The sequence below is a fragment of the Mesoplodon mirus genome (genome assembly GCF_964341445.2).
Source record: "Mesoplodon mirus genome assembly, chromosome: 5".
In the NCBI taxonomy this organism is placed as follows: domain Eukaryota; kingdom Metazoa; phylum Chordata; class Mammalia; order Artiodactyla; family Ziphiidae; genus Mesoplodon; species Mesoplodon mirus.
In genome coordinates this window covers 141,447,373-141,462,832 of record NC_138980.1, presented here as the reverse complement: position 1 = coordinate 141,462,832, position 15,460 = coordinate 141,447,373, and the positions used below count along the sequence as shown (strand labels likewise).

Sequence of the window (15,460 nt, the reverse complement as noted above, 5' to 3'; positions counted from 1 at the left end):
GAAGCCGCCACAATGAGAAGCCCACGCACCGCAACAAAGAGTAGCCCCCGCTTGCCACAACTAGAGAAAGACAATGCGCAGCAATGAAGACCCAACACAGCCCAAAATAAACAAATACAAAACAAACAAACAACAAAAAAAACACCCCAGCCTCTCCACCTTTATGTTTAGTGTCTGCATGGTATATCTTTAAATTTCTTGTAGACAGCACACAGTTAACGTTTTGTTTTTTAATCAGACTGACAGTCTCTGTCTTTTAGTTGTAGTCTTTAGACCATTTTTAATGTAATTATCTATACTACTCAGTTTGAATCTATTATCTTTCTGTTTGTTAGCTATTTGTCCCATATATTCTCGTTTCCTTTTTCCTGTCTTCTTTTAGATTACTTGGGTATTTTTAAAGATCTTATCACCACTATTTGCTATTATCTGTACATCTTTTTTTTTTTTTAGTGACTGCTCTACAGTAAACTATGGCCCATGGGTGAAATATAGACCACTGTCTGTTTTTGTAAATAAAATTTTCTTGCAACACAGTCACCGCCCACTTGTTTACATATTATCGTTACTTTCATGCCACAATAGCAGAGCTGGGTCATTGTAACCACATGGCCCAGAAGGCCTAAAATATTTATCACCTGAACCTTTACGGAAAAGTTTGCAGACCACTGTTTTGTGGTTTAAATTTAAAAATTAGTATCTGGTAACAAAAGTCAAATCCTCAGGTAATTACTCACATTGTTTTCTTGGTTCTTGTTGTTCTTCAAGAGGGTGATAATACAATTATGAATAAAGAAAGCAAGGGTAAGCACCCCAGTCAGCTGTGGAAACTGAAATCTTATCTCTAGGAGAAAAAGAGGGGGGAAAAAACACATTAAAACTGACAGTTGGAAAATGAATATTAGTAGCTGAAAGTTGATTACTAAAAATCAGTTGTCTCTGTTTTGTCCAGGGAATAAGAATATTAAAATGTCTTTACAAAGTTCCTCAAGGCTAACATTATACTAACAAATACTTGAAAAGGGAAAGAAAAGGAGTCAAGAAATGACTACTCTGTGAAGGTACTTTATATCAGTTATTTCTGTTTGAGGTCATACAACTAGTATGTGGCAGGGCAAGATCAATTTCAGGGTCTGTCTGATTAAAAAATGGGCAGAACACTATGGAGAACAGTATGGAGGTCCCTTAAAAAACTAAAAATAGAACTACCATACGATCCAGCAATCCCACTACTGGGCATATACCCTGAGAAAACCATAATTCAAAAAGAGTCATGTACCACAATGTTCATTGCAGCTCTATTTACAACAGCCAGGACATGGAAGCAACCTAAGTGTCCATCGACAGATGAATGGATAAAGAAGATGTGGCACATATATACAATGGAATATTGCTCAGCCATAAAAAGAAACGAAACTGAGTTATTTGTAGTGAGGTGGATGGACCTAGAGTCTGTCATACAGAGTGAAGTAAGTCAGAAAGAGAAAGACAAATACCGTATGCTAACACACATATATGGAATTTAAGAAAAAAAGTGTCATGAAGAACCTAGGGGTAAGACAGGAATAAAGACACAGACCTACTAGAGAATGGACTTGAGGATATGGGGAGGGGGAAGGGTAAGCTGTGACAAAGCGAGAGAGTGGCATGGACATATATACACTACCAAACGTAAAATAGCTAGCTAGTGGGAAGCAGCCGCATAGCACAGGGAGATCAGCTCGGTGCTTTGTGACCACCTAGAGGGGTGGGATAGGGAGGGTGGGAGGGAGGGAGACGCAAGAGGGAAGAGAGATGGGAACATATGTATATGTATAACTGACTCACTTTGTTATAAAGCAGAAACTAGCACACCATTGTAAAGCAATTATACTCCAATAAAGATGTAAAAAAAATTTTTTTTAAATAGAACTGCCATATGACCCAGCAATCCCACTTCTGGGTATATATCCAAAGGACTATCTTGAAGAGACATCTGCATTATGTTCACAGCAACATTATTTACAATAGCCAGGATATAGAAACAACCTATAAGTCCATCAACAGGTGAATGGATTAAGATGTGGTAAACATATACACTGAAATATTATTCAGCCATGAGAAAGAAGGAAATCTTGCCATTTGTGAAATGGATGGACCTTGAGGGCATTATGCTAAGTGAAATAAGTCAGACAGAAAAAGACAAATAGTGTATGATATCATTTATATGTGGAATTTAAAAAAGCTAAATTCATAGAAACAGAAACCAGAATCCTGGTTATCAGAGGCTGGGGAGGTAGGGGAAATGGGGAGATGTTGGTCAAAGAGTACAAACTTCCAGTTATAAAATGAATAAGTTCTGGGGATCCAATGTATAGCATCATGATTATAGTTAATAATACTGCATTACTTGAAAGTTGCTAAGAAAGTAAATCTTTAATGTTCTCACCACAAAAAAGAAATGGAAATTATGTGAGGGAGATGTTATCTAGTGCTATGGTGGTAATCGTTTTGCAATATATAAGTGCATCAAATAAACACGTTGTACACCTTAAACTTTCACAGTGTTATATGTTAATTATATCTCAGTAAAGCTGGGGGGAAAAAGAATTCAAAGTAAGGGAGCTACAAAGAAAATTTTATATAAATAAATAAATATATATATGAAATCAACGTCTTTCTTATATACCTATAATTGGTTAGGATATAAAGAGAAATTAAAGCATTCCATACTTTGTAAAGCATACAAATTGTTAAGTATTGTTAAAGGTATTCCTAGGCCATAACTAGGAATAACATTAATATTAGCATGACAAATTTATATTAAAATACTATAAAACTTCACTGTTGCAGCCATGTAAATGTACTACTCCGATATCCAAGTGAGAACCTGATGCAAGGCATGCAGTGAGTTGATAAACTCCAGCTGCAGCCTCTTTGGGCTGTGCTGACCTAATCAAGAAGTCACACTTTCCCTGGGCAGCTCCTAGCCAACGACTGTGCAAAGCAGAGTACTGATCTGGCCACTTTTGCCCAACCCTAGGCTCCTCTGCAGGCAGTCTTTGACAGAGCTTCACATTGGGTTGGCTAAGACTTTCTTAATCTATTCCTACCCAATCCTCCTTCTTTCCTTTTCTCCTTTTTGTAGATTTGAGCTACAATGTGGTCTGATGTAGCTACCTACTCCAGCTCACCCTCCTCTCTTTCACAAATGCTCCCCTACAAAATTTCTTGTACTTCTAACTCCGTTTTGATGGCTGCTTACCGATATTGGAAGTTGTCTAAGAAAGCAGACAGTGAGATGGGATTTGGGCATGGAATCAGTCATCACCCATCTCTGAATTGCCGTGTCAGCAATGCTTTGGCGATGTCCCAAGGTCCTAACAGTGTTTTCACCATCATTGCTTTTCTACGGATTCTGTTGATCCAAAGAGGCTACAGCACCTCTGACCTCAACTTACCTTTTATGAGGGTGGTATCTGACTGTAGCAGCGCCATTATGAATCCTATTTGTAGGCAGGGAATTATAGGACTACTCTTCCTCTACCTTATTGACCTAGGGACACAGAAGCCTAACTCTTAGTTCAGCCAATCCCAAATAAGGGAGAAGGAAGGTCTCATAGCCAACCAGAGTTATTTCTAGCTTAAAATAGAAGACTCTTCATGATCTGGCCTTTGCCTCTTTATCCGTGTCTCCTATTACTTCACCAATAAGTATTCTTTCACTTCAGCCATCCAAATTCTTGTAATTTCCTAAATGGGTCATGGTAGCTCAGGCCTTAACTGTTTCTTAAACATATTGATCCCTTGACCTGGCATAAACCCATTCCTCCAATGCTTCATTTAAAGAACTCCTTTTGGCCTTAAAATACTCTTATTTAGAACATTTCTCTGATTCCTAATTCTTATTCACATGCAATTCCTCTATACTACTATGTCTCTTGTGTATCTTCATACTGTGATCATTAATTCACAAAGCAGTCTTACAGCTCAACTGCGAGCTCCTGAACGGCAGGGGGCCATGTCTTTGTGGACAATGCATGACACATAATCAGAGGCGTTCATTTATTTTCATAATAAAGGACTCTTGGCCATGAAAGTGGTCAATGTTCTACTTTAAACGATTCTTCAGAATGATTTTGCTTTTTGCTAAGATTTACTAGTTTTCGAGAAGCTCTTTTCAATTTAGCTGATCTTTCCTGTCTTCTGGAGCACTCAACGTCTATTACTTCTAAGATGCCTTGTGAAGCAACTTGTTAGTTGAGTCTTCTCTAATTAAGGCAGGTGATACCACTGTTGTTTCTAACTTGTCAAATTAGAGTGAGTGAATATCCAGCTTTTTCCAATTAACCAACAAAAACTGAGTAAATTTCTTGAAAACCTAAGATTATCTTTAACAGCTCTATTGAGATATAATTTACATACCTTTCACCCGTTTAAAGTGTACAGTTAAAAGTTTTTAGAATATTCCCAGAGTTGTACAACCATCACCACAATACCTTACTCCTTTCTATTGCCAAATAATATTCCATTGTACGGATATACCACATTTATGTATCCATTCATCAGTGATAGATATTTGGATTGTTTCCACCTTTTGACTACTATGAATATTGCTGCTATGAACATTCGTGTACAAGTTTTTGTACGAAAAATATGTCTTTTAAAGAACCCAGACATTTATACCATGATCAATGTGTAGTAAATTAAATAAGACAGATTCCTTCACAAAGTGGTTTTAAAGAAGCCCCAAACCTCCAATCATTCTCAAACTGCCTACTTTATTCCTCTGAGAAGTCATATTAAGAAAGGAAGTGGGGCTTCCCTGGTGGCGCAGTGGAAGGGTCTGCCTGCCAATGCAGGGGACACGGGTTCGTGCCCTGTTCCGGGAGGATCCCACATGCTGCGGAGCGGCTGGGCCGGTGAGCCATGGCCGCTGGGCCTGCGCGTCCGGAGCCTGTGCTCCGCAATGGGAGAGGCCACAACAGTGAGAGGCCCACGTATCGCAAAAAACAAAAAAACAAAAAAAAAAAAGAAAGGAAGTAAGCAGAGGGGGAGAAGATAATTGAATATATAAGACAGGTACTTAGAAAGTAAAAAGAACTCCTATAAATCAATATGAAAAAAAATAGAAAATGGGCAAAAGACTTGAAAAGGCACTTGACAAGAGGTAAGCCAAATTGGCAATGAACATATAAAAAGGTGTTAACTTCATTAGCCATCAGGGAAATGCAAATTAAAAGCACAGTACCACTACACACCCACCAGCAAGGCTAGATGAAAAAGAAAACAAAAGTGTTGATGGATGAAGACGTGGAACAACTAGAACACTCAAACACTGCGGTTATGGACGTAAATTGGTACAACCATTTTGGAAAGCTGACTGGCAATATCTGCAAAAGTAGAATATATGCATACCCTTTGACCTACCAATTCCACTCCTAGGTTTATACTCAAGAGAAAGCAGGCATATATGTTCACCAAAAGATATGTAAGAGAATGAAGAGTGCTACAATAAACATAATGGTCGCAAACTGGAGACTACTCAAACGTCCCTTAATAGGAAAAAGATAAATTGTGGTATAGTTATAAAATGAAATACTAATGAGAATGAATAAACTACAAGTACACACAACAATATGGCTCAATATCACAATATAATGTTGATTGGAAGAAGCCAGACACAAAAGAATACATACTGTATATTCCAATTATAGTCAGTCAAAAAAACAGACAAAATTAATCTTTGGGGTTAGAAGTTAGAACAGGTGGTTATCTCTGCAGGGAGACAGCAATTGGTAGGGAGAATGAGAGGGACTTCTGGGGTGCTAGTAATTTCTGGTTTTGATCTGGGTGCTGGTTATCTGGTTTGTTCAGCTTGTGAAAATTTTGTAAGACTTTACTTTCTGAAAATACCTTTATTGTACTCTAACAGTTGAATGAGAGTGTGGTGGGATTCAGAATTTTAAGTTAAAATAATTTATTCTGAGACCTTTGATGACACTTCTATTGTCTTCTAACTTTCAGAGTTGTTGTTAAAACGGCTGATACTATTCTGATTCCAGACCTTTTGTCCAGACTTGTCCTTTGTCCCTGAAAGCCCTTCTCTTTATCCCTGGTGTTGTAAAATTTCATAATGATGAGCTTTGGTGTGGGTCTTATTCACAATGCTGGGCATTTTGGGCCCTTACATCTAGAAACACATGCTCTTCAGTTCTGGGGAAATTTCTTAAATTATTTCTTTGATAATTTCCTCACCTTCATTTCCTTTCTTCTCTATGAAACTGTTTTTAGCTGGATATTGGGCCACCTGAATTAATTATCTATTTTCTCATCTTTTCTGTCCTATTTATTTTTTTCCTTCCTCCCTCCATCCCTCCCTCTTTCTCTCCCTCCCTTCCTTCCTTCTTTCTAACTATCCATCCATCCACCCATCCATAATTTCTAGTCTTTTGGGGAAGTTAGCTTTATCTTCCAAATTTTCTTTGAATTCTTAATTTCTATTACGTTATTTTATTTCCAAGATCAACTCCCCATTTTTCCTTCCTTGCTTGGCATCCAAATATTGTTTCATGGATATCACTGTCTTTTGTTACTTTGAGGATGTAATTTTTTGGAATTTGCTTTTGTTCCTTCTTATTATTTTTCCCTTTAAGTTCCTTTTTTAATCTTTCTTTTTTAAAAATATTTATTTATTTATTTGGTTGTGCCGGGTCTTCGTTGCAGCAGGCAGGCTCCTTAGTTGTGGCATGTGAACTCTTGGTTGCGGCATGCATGTGGGATCTAGGTTCCTGGCCAGGGATAGAACCCGGAACCCCTGCATTGGGAGCATGGAGTCTTAACCACTGCAGCACAAGGGAGGTCCCCTTTTTTATCTGTCTTGTTTTATTTTATTTTATTTTATTTTATTTATTTATTTTTTGCAGCATGCGGGCCTCTCACTGTTGTGGCCTCTCCTGTTGCGGAGCACAGGCTCCGGATGCGCAGGCTCAGCAGCCATGGCTCACGGGCCCAGCCACTCCGTGGCATGTGGGATCTTCCCAGACCGGGGCACGAACCCGTGTCCCCTGCATCGGCAGGCGGACTCTCAACCACTGCGCCACCAGGGAAGCCCTCTTGTTTTATTTTTATCTAAGAGGTCTTCCACAAATATCTAGTGCTCTTTGTATGTTTGTTTATATTTAAAAGTGAAGCACTAAAAAAAATGCATACTTAGTGGACATCTAAATGGTCTGATACAAGCAAGGTACCTGCCATTTCTTTGGTAGAACCCGAATATCTGAGACTCTAGGTCTTTCCTCTTGGGCTTAGTTTCTCCTGAGAAGAATCCTCTATTATCCTATGCTATCAGCATTCTGGGAACCAAGGAATAAAGAAAAGAGAATTGGAGGGGTAGACAGTGGGGTATGGTCTCACCATTCAGCATATATGCTTTCACTTAACCTGTTTTCAGACTAGAGGCTTATTCCTACCCTTCTGCTGTATTTGGCAAACCCGAGTCCAGAGAGTGCCTGATTTAGTTTCTTCCATCTCTTGCTAGGTTGAAGAGGGAAAGGGGATAGATTATAGCTAATTATTCCTGATATACACCTTCAAGGAATTCTCCCATTTTAAGCCCTTCTCCTTACCCTTGCTTTCAGAGTTAACCAGTTTTCTCCAAACACTCAGGCTTTCAAGAATTGTGTAGTTCAAACTGGCCTCCTCTCTACAGGTACTTACATTTCAGCTTTCTCTGCTTTGCTGTCAGTTACCAACCATGTATCAGTTTTCGAGCTTCTAAAAATCTGTTGCTCTCTCTCATTTGCTATTGTCTCTTCTATAGAGTCTCTTTGTGCTTGTTTTTTACTTTTATTTTTTTAATGTAAATGTTTTAATGGGATTTAGAAAGGAGTGGATATAAACACATTTACTCTCAATAATTATTTATTGAGCACTCATTATATGCCAGAAGTATTATAGGCCTTGGGGACACAGTAGTTAATAGAGAAGTATAAAAAAACAAAAAAAAACATTTCTTTTCTCAGAGAGCTAACATTCTAGTTAAGGGAGACAGATACACAGGTAAAAAAAATAATACAGATATTTCTTACCATCTGAACTTTCACTACTCGAATTCAAGAACCAAACAGATTTGGGAACAGTTCTAGGTAAGTCTCTTGTTATCTTAACGTCTGCTACTTTTTATCTGAAACTCAGGAGCTAAGTTGATTAGAATAACAGATATGCCTCAATATTCCAACTAGTCAGAATCAAGAACTTAATAGATTTAGATGACCAGGGATACCTGCATATAAGATTTGGTAGTGATGAGGGCTCTAAAGAAAATAAGGAACAAGAAGGAGGTGTGAGAATGGGCAGGAAGTCAGGGAAGACCTCTCTAACAATACCAACCATGTAGATACCTGAGAAAAAGACAACAACATTTCATGTACAGGGAATCCTAAGTGCAAAGATTCTGACCTAGGAGTGTGCTTGGCATTTTTGTGGAACAGCAAGGAAGACAGTGTGGTTTGAGTGGACTGAATGAGTGGGAAAGTAATAGGGGATGAAATAAAAGAGGAAGCCAGGAGTCAGATCATATAGGGCCTGTGGACTATGATAAAGACTTGCCTTTATTATTCTGAATGAGTTGGGAAACCACTAGAGGCTTTTGAAGGTTGTTTCAAAAACACCAGGGCTTCCCTGGTGGCTCAGTGGTTGAGAGTCCGCCTGCCGATGCAGGGGACGCGGGTTCGTGCCCCAGTGTGGGAAGATCCCACATGCCGCGAAGCGGCTGAGCCCGTGAGCCATGGCCGCTGAGCCTGCGCGTCCGGAGACTGTGCTCTGCAACGGGAGAGGCCACAACAGTGAGAGGCCCGCATACCGCAAAAAAAAAAAAAAGAAAAAAAACAAACAAACACCACTCCATCTGCTAGGTGTAGAACAGACTATGGAGGAGACAGTGGAAACAGTGAGACTAGTTATGAGGCTACTGCAATAATCTGGCTGAGAGATTAGAAGCTTAACATAATTCTTTTCGGTGGAAATGGTAGAAGTAGTCAGATTCTCAATTTATTTTACAAGTAGAAAATAGACTGTGCAGATATGGGGGATGGAAAGAAAGAACAGTCAAGTATGACTCCAAAGTGTTTGGCCTGATCAAGTGGTAAACTGGAGCTACCATTTTCTGAGAATGAGAAGCCTGGGAGAAGAGCAGGTTAAGCAGGCTGTTGGGAGGGGGTGGAGGAGGAAGAAAACAAGTATCTGATTTTTGGAAATTAAGTATACAAAATGGACATCCAAGTGGAGATGTAGAAGGGGCAGGTAGATATATGAGTATGGATTTCAGTGGAGAGATCTGGGCCAGAGATAAAAAAAATTGGGACTAGTCACCATATAGCATGGTGGCTAGATGGCATTATTTAGGGAATAAAGGTAGAGAGAAGAGGAGTTTGTGTACTAAACCCTGGATGACTCTATCATTTAGAGGTCAGAGATATGAGAAGGAACAGTTATGTAGAAGAATCAAGAGAGAATAGGGTTTTAGAAGTTAAATAAAGAAAGTATTTTAAGATGGAAGGAGTGAAAAAATGTGCCCCATGCTGCTGACAGGTTGAGTAAGAAGAGGTGTGAGATTTGGTCATTGAGTTTGGAAGGATGCAGTCATTGGTCATCAGTCAGTGGAGTGACTGGAGCAAAAGTCTAACAGAAGTGAGTTCAAGGCAAAATGGAAGGAGAAGTGGAGACAGTGAGCACAGACAACTCTTACAAAGAGTTTTTCTTTAAAGGGAAACAATAGCTAGAGGAGAATGTGGGGTCATATGAGTTTTTGTTTTTAGATTGGGAAATAGGTTTGTATACTGGAAGGAATAGTTCAGTAGGAAAAATCTGATGATACATGATTAAAAAAAGAAAGAGTAACTGCAAAAGTGAAGTCCCTGAGGAGGCAGGAAAGGATAGGACGAAATACATGAGTAGGTTTTTCTCATTATTTTTCCAATTACCTGGGAAGAGGGTGATGGGATTTACCGAACTGAAAAATAACTTTTTAGAAACAAGAGTACATAAAGATTCAATTAGAACTAGAAGTTTATGAGAATTCTTCATCAGGATGGTAAAGATTCACACCCTCCAATTCTCTGATTTTTTTTTTTGGTTTTTTTGCGGTACGTGGGCCTCTCACTGTCGTGGCCTCTCCCGCTGCGGAGCACAGGCTCCGGACGCGCAGGCTCAGCGGCCATGGCTCACGGGCCCAGCCGCTCCGCGGCATGTGGGATCCTCGCGGACCGGGGCACGAACCCATGTCCCCTGCATCGGCAGGCGGACTCCCAACCACTGCGCCACCAGGGAAGCCCCCAATTCTCTGATTTTTAATTAGCCTTTACTGAAAAAGATTTATGACATATTTTCTTTCTTTAGAAATTCTTCAATTACAATAATTTCAGGACCACAAGTATTTACATGAACCTCTTTTAGTCCTCATGATTCTCCCCTCATATCATTTAGAAATGAAGTAAAGTGAAATAAATGGCTTGATATCTATTTAGGTTTATTCCCTTTTCTATCTTTTAAATAACAATTTATACTCTCCACTTCTCCCATATTTATCTCTAATGTCCTATCATTAGCAGAAATGTTTATCACTAAGTCTCAATATAAGTCAATATGGATCTACTTTTAGAACATAATATCCTAGACTATTTTTATTAATCAATGGAAGAACTAGCTTAAAGTTGCCATTCTCATCACTGTCCAATTTTAAATACAATCTGTGAGAGAAGATGCCTTGCAAGCCCTAGTACTTCCTTTATCCTGAATTTACACTGACTTTTTAGTCTTTGTGGGCTTCTAATAGAAACTTAAAAAAATCAAAGCTGATGCAGCCAGATGATCTGAAAACAAGTAACCGTGATAACATAAATAACATCTTCCAATGACCACCAACTCAGCACACCTGGAAAACTCAGGAATGTTGTAACAAAAGAAACAAAAGGGTGGTAGACAACTATATTTGCAGGTTTTAGAGACTAACACCAGAAACTGAATAGAGATTTGAATTCTAGACTGCCAGAATCAACAGTTGAAGATTGGAAAGAAAGCAGTCTTTCTAAACCAACATCAGAATTTTGTACTACTTTCCCCTTATTATTCGTTTTTAAGATACGAGTGTAATAGTTACTTCCATTTTCTAGTCTGTCTCTTCATTTAGCATTATCCATTCATTGCTTCATGGTGCTTCTATCATGTCCAACATCCTCTAAATTTGGGTGAAACTTAAGAAATTGCCAAGTTATAGCCATGGGGGGAAAAAAAGGTGGGAAAGAACACTTAATAATCACCATCCTAATTAGCCTGAAAAACAGCAATACTAAAAGAAAAAAACCCATAAGGGGAACAATGATGTTAATTACCAGTACTATCCACATATATTTATCACTGACTATGTTCTAAGTCTCTGAAATTCTAGGGGTATGTTTCCTCAGAGACAGTCTAGAGAATGAGATCTTGATCCTTCAATTGCATTGTGACTTTAACTCCCAAGTAGAAATGACAAAGGGTACTGGTTATCCCTAACTGCAAGAAAACCACAGTAATTTCAACTGTACTCCTGTTTTTAGCTTAACAGCATTAATAAAAGCGTTCATCATAAAATCTACCAATACATGTTTTATAGTAACAATAGTTAACTGAAGATCACATTATTATAATTTATTAATTCTTTACTTGGGACAAATAGCTCACCTGGGACAAAAAATTCTGTTGGTGTAAACCAATGAAACTCCAAATGAAATCCCAAGCGGATAGCCTTCAAGGTGACAAGAAAAATCAAGTAGAGAACGGACACTGTGCCTGTAAGGAAAAATTCAGAAACCATTTATCAACTTTGTTTTACAGACTATTTCAAAATCAAGTTTTGTTTCTACATTCTCAGCGTAGTTTAGAAAATTATTACCTTTGTTGCTTATACTCACTAAAACCCAGGTAAGATCTAAAGAACAGAAACAAGCTATGTGAGATATCAAAAAACAAAGCAAAAAACTATGTAGTAGGCCTAAGAAGAACTTACGAGCTGAGTTTAGTGGAAGATACATGCAGAGTCCATTAAAAAATTGTAAGGTTACATAGGAGAGAAAAAACAACCTGAAACTGACTCTTATTCTTTGTATTGAAAGTATTAGAGGGGAATTCCCTGGCGGTCCAGTGGTTAGGACTTCTCGCTTTCACTGCTGAGAGCGCAGGTTCAATTGCTGGTCGGGGAACTTCAAGATCCCGCAAGCTGTGTGGCGTGGCCAAAAAAAAAAGAAATAAATAAAAAATTTAAAAATGAAAAGGAACGAGTAAAATTAACTTAAAAAAAAGTATGAGAGACAGTCAATAAGTTGGAAAAGTCTGTCAAAATATTTAGTATAAGAAAGAAAGTAAAGAAAGAAAAGTAGTCAATGTGGATCATAAACTTATTTGAGAAAGGCAATAAGCCACATAATCCATGAACAGTCTGATCTACTATCTAGATGAACTTTTGATTTAGCAGTACTACCTGCTAGATGGAAAGATTCCAGATTCCATTCACTGTGTAAAGTAAATGCCCACTTTATGCAGGGTAAAGTGGGCATTCAGAATTTCAGGATTTTTTAGTAGTCTAGATGTTAGAGGATTTAAGGAATTAAGTCCAGTCATTATGAAGTAGAGTCAAGAAATCCAGAAAGGTTTCTAGAGGAATTAGACTCTAATTTCTCTAAAGAAGCTATATGTAGTTTTAAAAGGGAAAGTACCAAGAAAAAGTGCAAAAGAAAAATATCCTTAGGGAGGTAGAGAATAATCAACCTGGTTAGAAGCCTAGTGATTGTTTTGCCCAACTGAGCAAATTCTTCTATAAGTTTACATGCTAACTTTTAAAGATCTGTTCCATGGGAAGGTCGGCAAGCAAATCAGGAAACCACAAATGAGCTATATAAGCTCTACTGTGGGTTTGGAGGTTAGCTGATTCAGAAAGGATGAATACAAGAGGCTAAAGCTTATATAACCACAACTCTTCATTTTCTGTGTGTGTCTGTGGTAGTCAGTCTTACAGTGAATCCTGTTGTGAGGCAGAGGTATAGAGAAATATCCTTACCTCCTCCTTTGGTCTTCTGAAAACCCAAAGCCACCTCCTTGATGTGATGAGTAATCTAATTATTTCATACTCTAGGCCGCCTACCAAGAGGTCAGAACTATAGGGAGGAGGTGAAATCCTATTATCTATTTAGGTTATCAATTCTTTATGAATGATATCCTTGTCTTTAGTTAACCAGATCTGAGCTTTCATACGGGTTCCTTTTCTAAAACAGGTCTCACAAAAATAAGTCTGTTCCTTTAAGGAGGCAATAGTGTTCTAAGAAAGAAAAAGCACAGAGGAAGAGAGCAGAAGCAGAATAAACCTAAGGAGCTTCAGCTAGAGAACAATATCCCAGGTTGAAAGTCAAGCGATAATTTTGTGCTACACTCTTAAACAGATACTGTAGGAAAAAAATATTCCATAACCTCCCTTAGTAAGTTATAATATTTCCAACCCTTAGAATTGAGAAATTCCTAAAATATCCACTTTGGATCTCTCCTGCTAAAATCTTAGTCTACTTCCTCTAGCTGTTCTCTTAGAGGAAATGAGGAATAGTTGTTCAGTAAGGATAGAATGGAAACCCCAGCAACTCATCCTTTTTTTTCTTTTTTTTAATTTGGTTGAACCGGGTCTTAGCTGTGGGAGTTGGGCTCCTTAGCTGCAGCTTGAGGGCTCCTTAGTTGTGGCATGCAAACTCTCAGTTGCAGCATGCATATGGGATCTAGTTCTCTGACCAGGGATCAAACCCAGGCCCCCTGCACTGGGAGCACAGAGTCTTATCCACTGTGCCACCAGGTAAGTCCTTTTTTTTTTTTTTTAATGCACCCAGCAACTCATCTTGAAAAGGGACTTGGACTTGAAATGGTCATCTATATTTTTCTTTTTTTTTTTAATATTTTTTTGATATGGACCACTTTTAAAGTCTTTATTGAATTTGTTACAGTACTGTTTCTGTTTTATGTTTTAGTTTTTTGGCTGCGAGGCATGTAGGATCTTAGCTCCCCCACCAGGGGCTGAACCTGCTCCCCCTGCACTGCAAGGTGAAGTCTTAACCACTGGACTGCCAGGGAAGAGCCCACCTATATTTTTCTCTCTTCCAAACTCCATAAAGAAAACCAAAAAGCAGGGTAACATATGCATGAATAAATTAAACATAGATGAACAGGCCTGGAAGGTAAGTATTGATATTTCCCCAGTCAGACCATATTTCCACAGAATCCAGCATGTATTCTACTACACAGAGGCTCTATAACACAGTGCCTTGGCTTACCTAGGATATTAAATTTTGAAAAAAATGAAGGAGATTTGAAATTAAGCAGTGGCAGGAGGAGCCCCACGAGGTAAAAGGGCACTGTCTTGGACTTATTCCACCACTTTTCAAACTGCTGGAGTCCCGAGTCATTGGTGTAGAAAATCATAGAGCCATTGTCAGGATGGTTACCACTCATGGCACTTGGACAAATCACTGCAATAGGGAAGCAATAGATTAGAGAAAGCAACAAAGAACAGAAAATGACTATCCCAAGACTGACACTTGTTCTGCCAACCTCAATTTTTACCATGAATGCTAAGTTTCTTCTTTCTAGAAAAAAATAGAGGGTTATATTTAGATATATTAGGAACCTTTTTTATTTTTATTATTTATTTTTATTGAAGTATAGTTGATTTACAGTGTTGTGTTAGTTTCAGGTATACAACAATGTGATTCAGTTATTTATATATTTATATATTATTTTTCAGATTCTTTTCCATAATAGGTTATTACAAGATATTGAATACAGTTCCCTGTGCTATACAGTAGGTCCTTGTTATCTATTTTATATATAGTTATATTAGAAACCTTTTACCTATAAATAATTAAAGGTAGGAGAATGTTAGAAAATTTTGAGGTATAGCCTTAATTTCTACTGGAAATTATAAAATTATCCTACCAAATATCCTTTGGTCCAATTGCTAGAGAGAAAATACTGGGTTGGATGATATTTGATCCTATTTATATAATAATATAAGAAATATCATACAGGTAATTGTTCACTGTGCTAATAACCTACACAAAAGCCAAAGAACAGGTTTCTTCTAACAATAAACAAAATCTCTGGGTTTGGAATAAAAAGTGGACACCATCAAAACATCTGCCATGGTATTGCCAAAATCTAATTATTGCTTATAGCTTAAGAATCTTGAATTCCAGCAATCCAGAGTAACTGTCCTGGACGTTTATCACACCTTGTAGCAGCTTAAGAGCCCAGATGATATGCAGAGAACTGGGAAGCGAGTAAAACATATTTTTCCTAACGCTGATCTTCTGTTAGCAGAGAGAATACAAATCATCCTCACTGTGTTTCTAGTTTCATAATAGTACTTTTTCTAATAATCAGCTCTTTGTAAAGAATGTTTAATGCTAGT

The 15,460-nt window shown here is 38.1% G+C and overlaps 1 protein-coding gene across 4 annotated transcripts in view; it reads right to left on the bottom strand.

Moving 5' to 3' along the window:
- SLC38A9 (solute carrier family 38 member 9) overlaps positions 1–15,460 on the bottom strand; it is a 100,767-nt gene that overhangs the window by 22,056 nt on the left and 63,251 nt on the right. For all 4 annotated transcript variants that reach the window (XR_014294287.1, XM_082623784.1, XM_082623785.1 and 1 more), the window contains 3 exons: positions 14,325–14,519; positions 11,701–11,808; positions 738–844 (listed from right to left, as the gene is read on the bottom strand). Coding sequence is in view for 3 of the 4 variants with exons in the window: in XM_082623784.1 (XP_082479910.1) it covers positions 738–844; positions 11,701–11,808; positions 14,325–14,519 (410 nt within the window). In the remaining variant the exon portion in view is untranslated. The remainder of the gene's footprint in view (positions 1–737; positions 845–11,700; positions 11,809–14,324; positions 14,520–15,460) is intronic.